At 37.8% G+C, this 6,942-nt stretch overlaps 2 protein-coding genes across 2 annotated transcripts; one reads left to right on the top strand and one right to left on the bottom strand.

Moving 5' to 3' along the window:
• Positions 1-504: 504 nt before the first annotated feature.
• LOC107770292 (uncharacterized) lies at positions 505-2,279 on the top strand (the record flags this gene model as incomplete). The annotated part of the gene is made up of 3 exons (XM_016589583.2): positions 505-814; positions 926-1,016; positions 1,105-2,279. Coding segments are annotated over 3 exons (582 nt in total), but the record flags the coding sequence as incomplete, so codon positions are not given.
• LOC107770293 (cold-regulated 413 inner membrane protein 1, chloroplastic-like) lies at positions 2,277-6,509 on the bottom strand. Its single transcript, XM_016589585.2, has 6 exons — positions 6,112-6,509; positions 5,902-6,015; positions 3,466-3,561; positions 3,306-3,370; positions 2,757-2,826; positions 2,277-2,677 (listed from the first exon to the last, which is right to left on the bottom strand). Exons 1-6 carry the CDS (start codon positions 6,273-6,275, stop codon positions 2,512-2,514), a joined length of 675 nt encoding a protein of 224 aa, XP_016445071.1. The 5' UTR covers positions 6,276-6,509; the 3' UTR covers positions 2,277-2,511.
• Between the last annotated feature and the right edge of the window lie 433 nt (positions 6,510-6,942).

The raw sequence follows: 6,942 nt of genomic DNA, 5'->3' as shown, positions 1-6,942 counted from the left end.
GAAAACACAAAAAGTAGGTTCTTATGAAACTCCATGTTTCTGAAGATGTACCTAGGAACATAATACAAGAACAGCAAATAACACAAATTCTTTGGTTCAAGAATGTAATCTGGAATCAAACAACCTTGTGATGTACTACTCATTCTTTCAACATGCTGAAACTAAAGCAAAAACGAAAGACAGAACAAACTGACACCTATCTGGTGTTACTTACTTCAGGTACAAGCATTGCGGACAAACCTTCCAGAGAAGCCATCAGAAAAAGCAAAAAACTAGCATTCCAAGAGGAGGACATTGCCATTTCACCTTCCATGTCTTCTGCCCAGCTAGATGTTCCCATTATTAATCCAACAACCCCAGGTACAACAAATCCAAACCCGAATCCTAATCCGAACCCCCCAACGATGGATATCCCCCCGCCATCTACCACAGACCCATTCACGAATCCTAACCCGAACCCTAGCCCAAACACAAATCCAAACCCAAACCCGCCCATGAATCCTAACCCAAACCCAAACTCCGAATACGAATCCAAATCCAAATCCAAACCCGACCAACAATCCGGGGCCATCTACTGGATCTTGGTGTATAGCCAGCCCCAGTGCTTCACCAACTGCTTTGCAAGTAGCACTGGACTATGCTTGTGGCTTTGGAGGTGCAGATTGTGCAACTATTCAGTCTGGTGCAAGCTGCTATGAGCCAAACACACTTAAAGACCATGCTTCCTATGCTTTCAATGACTACTACCAAAAGAATCCAGCTCCCACAAGCTGTGACTTTGGAGGAACAGCACAACTTACTTATACTGACCCAAGTAAGTGGAAGACTACACCTAAGCTACTAAACATCACATATAAGTAATTTTTCAATATGCTAATCCAAAAAAAGTTGGCAAAGCTTCTAATTTTTCCTTTCATTGCTGCAGGCTCTGGGAGCTGTCACTATGCATCATCAAAAACATCCCCTACTACACCCCCTGCACAGCCACCCCCTACCCTGCCACCTCCAAGTCCTAGGTATGAACTATCTGAAATTATTTGATATTTTAAATTATCTCCTAAGCAAGAAAAGTAAAGATGTTTGCCTGTTTCCTTGCAATTGCAGCACAATGACGCCGGTAAATCCATACACCCCAGTTGGACAGAATGGTTCTGGTTCAGAACCAACAGATTATGGTTTAGAGCCAACAGGTACTCCCAATGGAGCAGATAACTTATCAAGCAACATCCAGTTACTCTTCTCCATGGCTTCTTTCATGGTGGCAATTACAATAACTCATTTCTGAACAGATTGGGCAAGACATTGTTCACTGGGGCTGCAGGAAGACACTAGTTGTCTCCATACTTCCATTGATTCTAAAGAGGCCGAATCATCATGAGATGTGAAAATCCTCATGGCCTTCAACACATTAAACTTGCTATAATTCATCCATTTATGGCTTTTAGTCCAAGTAGGAAGCCAGTACTTAGTGAAGAACAACATCCTAATGTAGCCAATTCTCTATTAAAATATTTCTGCAGTTAATAAATATTTTAGACACGATATCTCGTTTTAGGATCATTTCAATGAAGAGTTATGTACAAAATTCGGGAACCGACCCATTGACAGGAGACTAATAAGATCCAACATTTGTCATCCAAATAACGGCATATGAAGTGTGCTACTCCTCATATACAGAGAACACAGCAGCACACCACTAAATTGCAAAAGCACAACTAAATTTTGAAGAATCAATTGAAACTCTGATCTCTTTTTGTTTTTGCTTTTTTCTTCCTCGCACCAGTTACTACTTATTTTAAATACATTATCAGAAACAAATGGGGCAAGATAGATGCCTCTCTTTATACAGCTACATTAGAGACATAATAAAATTGAGTTAGAATATTTTGGACTAGATCATAAGAATGTTAACTCGTGTTAGAAATCAACAATTTGTTAAAATGGGAAGACCTCAATGGAGAAAGCATGCCCTGCAAGCCACTCACTCTTCAAGAAAGATGAACGTATAAAATGTATGTCCAAGCCTGACCTACATGGCAGTGGTGCTGACACTATGCTTATACAAGAAGCAGTCAGTCCCTCTTTACAACTTTAGCCTTTTACATTTTGAGAAGAATCTGAAAGGAGGGTTCTTTGTCCCTTGGAGGAACCATTGGAATTCGCAAACTCATTCCACGCAATGTGAGCCCAAAGAAGACACACTTTTTCTTTTTTCTAGGTCAATGGTAAAACCCAAAATAGGAAGCATTTTGTTTCGTCGATAAGTATCCAAAATGTTACCCGAAGTACAGAATTTAATAGGATGCAAATGAAAGCTTGTTCACAGTGATCATTTAATTTATTCCTGCATGAATACATTTAACCCAATTTGTCCCACATACTTGACTAGATATACAGCTTGAAGTTAACATAAGAGGGATTTAAAGAAAGATATTAATTAGTGTGATCTTGATCCCTCAAATGACTCAAATAATTTATGGGACTCAGTTGAGCAATCACTGTAGTTTCAAGTCAAATCAAGAGCAAGCATGGCATAGCAACAATACAAATGATGGCTAGGGTGGCAATTATTGAACCTTGATCAAATGCCTTCTGCAAGCTGCCAGCACGTGTGAAATGCTGGAAACCCAGATAAGCTGCTATTGCCAAGGAAAGAATAACACCTTCCTTTGTTCCCCTGCCAAGCAATATGAACCAGATATAACTCTAGTCCACCAGAACAAGGAACGTTTATTTATTGAGGAAGATATACTAACCTTAGGTTTGCAACTTGATAAGGAGCCACAATTACCATTAACAGTGCTACAAATGGCAATTCCAGTTCACCTACAAATGGTCAAGATCAAAGTCAGATATTTCGAAGAAAATCATCTGTGTGATTGATCGTAGCTTAAAACATACAGCATCCAAACACAACAATCTACTTATCACCTTTGGTAAAACAGAACGGGCACAATTCGCAATGTCTGTTAACAATTTTCTGCAAAACAGCATGAATACATGATCCTGATTCTGCTTCCTACTATAACTTTATCATGTTAAATTCACTACGAGTTGTTAACATGCAAAAGTTCAGCAATATTCCCTTAGTTTCTACCCCCAAAAAATGGCTGACATCTTCACCTTAAAACAGGACTAGGAAAAGCACTGGGTACAATTTACTAGCCTGCTTCACAAGGGAATATTGGCTGGATAATGCTATCCAACAACATACAAAATACATAAAGCAAAAACAAAGATGATCAATTATCTAGATTTGAGGTTTAATTCATAGGCATAATAAAGGCACCAACCAGTAGACCTACCAGGAAAGGAGAAGAAGAGACGAGCAATAAGTGCCAAAAATGCAGACCAAATACCATATTCACCCCTGAAAGACATTTTTCATCAGTTTGCTGTAATCCGAGAACATCCAGCTTAAAGAAGTAAGCACGAGCTAGTTCACAGATGCTAAAAGAAACTTACTGGATCCATGAGACAACCGCCGTAGGAGCTTGTAAAGCAAATAAAGGAACAAGAAAGGACTTGTGAATAGCAGTGCCCTTTGCAAGCATGAGAACGCTAGAAAAATCACAATGACAGTCAGATTGCAATATCCAAATTATGGTGCAGCATGCAGCACAAGGTTTACTTGGAAAACAAAAGTAGTTTTTTCGTCATAAATTACATAAGAGTTTTTTTTTTTTGATAGGTAAGGTAAACTATTTATTGATAAACAGTACCAAGTATGTACAGAAAATGTTACAGAAGTCTGGACTCCAGTAAACACTACCCAAAATCAGAACCTAGAGAGTCCATAAAGTGAGATAAACTAAAAAGAAAATTTTCTTTATGCCAAAAAGAACAAGTTTGGCAAGCATCTAAATTTTTACACAGGCTAACTCCTTTCAAACAACACTTATCAATCAAGGGGCACGGACTTTGAATCTTCTAAGAATACAGACTTGAATCGAAGAAAATTAATATGCACTCAGACTCTAGAAGAAAGAGACGCAAAAGTAAATCCCTGGAAACGATATTAACTAACGTTACATGGTGGGAACAAGTGTACAGTCTATACAAAAGACTTCTGCACATGTCCCTCGCTTTTTATCTTTTTGATCGTGCACCGTGTCAGGTTAATTCAAGCATTAACGAAAGTGTGCTTGGCAAACAAAGCTAGTGTGCCAATGCCAAGGGCCAATGCTCTCTCCTGGTTGATGCTTCTAACCAGTGGTGCTACCAGCAGCCCGTTTTCCTTATACACCTTAGCTCTTGGAAGATCAAGTACAAACATAAGCCTGTAAATGACCCTTAATCATCAAGTAACCTGGAAGCTTTGAATGTCTAAGTTGCACACATGGAGGATAAAATGCGAGAAAGGTTTTTTTTATTTTTATAAGGTAATAAATTTCATTAAAAAAAAAAGGCAAAACATGCCTGTATACAAGGAGTATACCATAAAGTAGAAAACCTTACAAGAGGATACTAATGACACCCAATCTTGCGAGAAAGTTATATGAGATGGCTTGGAGTTTGGCCATGTCCTGAACTGGGTCTGCATGTGCCATCATGTGATGATGAAGGGGTTAAAAGGAGACGAAATAGACTTCCAATCATATATAGAGAAGTTTTACATGACCGTTGGTGCATATGTGAAACCTATGAGAAGAATCCAGAGGCAACATGCCAACATCTATATGTTGAACCGGGAAATGGTATGAAGATCAAATTTTGGCAGGCTTACTGGTTTAGTCACATCCCTCGTAAGGAGGAATTTAAAAACTTATTCAGTTTCAGCCACATCCTAAATGTACAATAGCCTATTGTAGAGAAAATGATAGGTGGAGTATCACTTCAAGAGGAGAGCCAAGACTGGAAACTGGAGAGGATTACCTCCTTGTTGACAACTGAATTGAAAAAGTGGATTATTGAAAAGGAAGATTAAGTGAGATGCAAAAGAGGTTTACTGTATACGGGTGTTATCATATGCTTCAGAACGGAGGAACGAATCTTGGATTTGGCCTTGTCGATTAATCTGAAAAACTAAGGCTCCTCTATGAGTGTCTTGTTTTAATTGGACAGCACAAAATGAAGCATGTATCACTCAATCTGAGCAAGAGAGAGACTGGTTTGTGCAATAGGTGATGAAATGTGAAAGAAGGATATGTAGGACAGCATCTCTTTTTTTCCTACACTGTGACGTGATTACTGACATACAGAATATGTTTCTAAATCTACCTGGGCTCCCGTGGTAATGCCGAATCCCTTAGAGATACATATCATAGTTGAAGAGGAAAAAGGCCATAGAACTCTCTGAGAAAGCTTGGTCACACAATCTAATGCATCGTGTTGGCCCTTATGGATGGAAAGGCACTGTAGATGTTCTAATGGAATTTCAGAAGCTAATCACATTCGAATCTTGCTGTTTGGTGTATAGCTTGAATAATGTGAATAATTTAATGGACTTCATATGCTCCCTACAACTATTAGATTGGGGCTGTTTTAGTATATTAAATTTGTCTCCCCATACTCCCAATTTCACTTGGTCAAACAACAGCAACAAACCCAAGAAATCCCAAGGGGTCTGGGAGGGTAAAGTGTACACAAACCTTACCTCTACCTTATGGCGGTAGAGAGTTTGTTTCCGAAAGACTCTCGGCTCATGAATGGTGAAAATAAAGCAATAAACAAATAATAGCAACAACAAGGTAATAAGACATGGAAGCAAATGGTGCAACGTAAACGTGTAATAACAAAGATCCAAGAATACGATACTACAACAATAGAGCCAATCCTACTGGAAATAATTCGCTTGGTCAAAATTAAAACTAAAAGAAATCAAAACATTAGAAGCTCCAATTTTACAGCAAACTTGGCAGCAAGTCCAATAAGCATAATAATGAAGTAAAGGAGACTTACAGAGAGGAGATAGCACAGACCCACTGAAGATTTGTAGGAGTAAGTGGTGCAGCATAACAAACAGCCCCTCCACGCCTCTTCCTCATCATCCCTCCACTCAAATCAATTGAAACTCTGAAAGAAAACAAAACGATTAAAGAGGGAAAATAGACCAAAACTTGAAATGAATTTCTCATATTGAATCATTCAAATAAATGACAATTAACATACCTGAGAGGGTTATATCCAAGAAAACTGGAGCTGTGCTGTAACTTGTGATGAGAAATCCTAGTGTGATGACATTGAGGAGATCTCAAAGCATAGCGCTGCTTATTGTAGGAAGCAAAACAGTGTGTAGGAGTAGAAAGGGAAAGAGAAAGAGAAAGGCTCGTCATTTTATTTTGCTTAATTTATTTTGCTTTTCGCCAGCGAATGATGAGACACAAAGTGGAGATTAAAGGAAAATGGATTAGGGGAGTAGGGGAGTAAGAATGAAAAAGATGGTGATTTATACGTACAAGAAATTGAAGCTTTCCTAGTTGGACAAATGGTGATATTTGACAAGTGCCTCGTTTGGATTATTGAATTATTGGAGTTTTAGATTGTTCTTTGCTATTCTGAGGGTACAATTCCCTGCAAAGTGGCAATTTTCGTGGGAGATATTTTTTTATGCTTAAGCCATTCCAACACCGTTGATTAAAAGTCCAGAGTAAGATTTTAAAATTTTAACATTTGTTTTATTTTGACTTGATTGATCTTTACGTCGTTCTTAACAAACAAATATTACTCCCAATTTATTTTATATAATGGTGTTTGACTTAATATAAAATTAAACAAAAGAACTGTTTATATATATTAAAGCGATCTTAAAGATTGTGATTTTATATTTTAATATATTTTTATGATTATAAAAGTATGTTATTTATGAAAGAAATTTAAAATATAAAAGATTTCAAGTATAAAAGTATTACTCCAATATTAGGTATCCTTAAACAAACTAAAAAATGCATTAATGCATGGTTGCACGTGCACGGTTACTTTAGCAAGGGAAAAGCAGTCACG

The sequence above is a fragment of the Nicotiana tabacum genome, chromosome 17 (genome assembly GCF_000715075.1).
Source record: "Nicotiana tabacum cultivar K326 chromosome 17, ASM71507v2, whole genome shotgun sequence".
NCBI classification, from domain to species: domain Eukaryota; kingdom Viridiplantae; phylum Streptophyta; class Magnoliopsida; order Solanales; family Solanaceae; genus Nicotiana; species Nicotiana tabacum.
Note: the sequence above shows the minus strand (reverse complement) of the source record. Positions and strands in the feature narration are given on the sequence as shown.

What these genes read in the sequence shown, in the direction of transcription:
- LOC107770293 (XM_016589585.2), bottom strand. Translation starts at nt 6,275, where the DNA reads ATGACGAGCCTTTCTCTTTCTCTTTCCCTTTCTACTCCTACACACTGT. An exon ending in GTCTGTGCTATCTCCTCTCT is followed by an intron (nt 3,562 to 5,901) that starts GTAAGTCTCCTT and finishes TGATTTTTCTAG; the next exon opens with CGTTCTCATGCTTGCAAAGG. An exon ending in GCGGTTGTCTCATGGATCCA is followed by an intron (nt 3,371 to 3,465) that starts GTAAGTTTCTTT and finishes AATGTCTTTCAG; the next exon opens with GGGTGAATATGGTATTTGGT.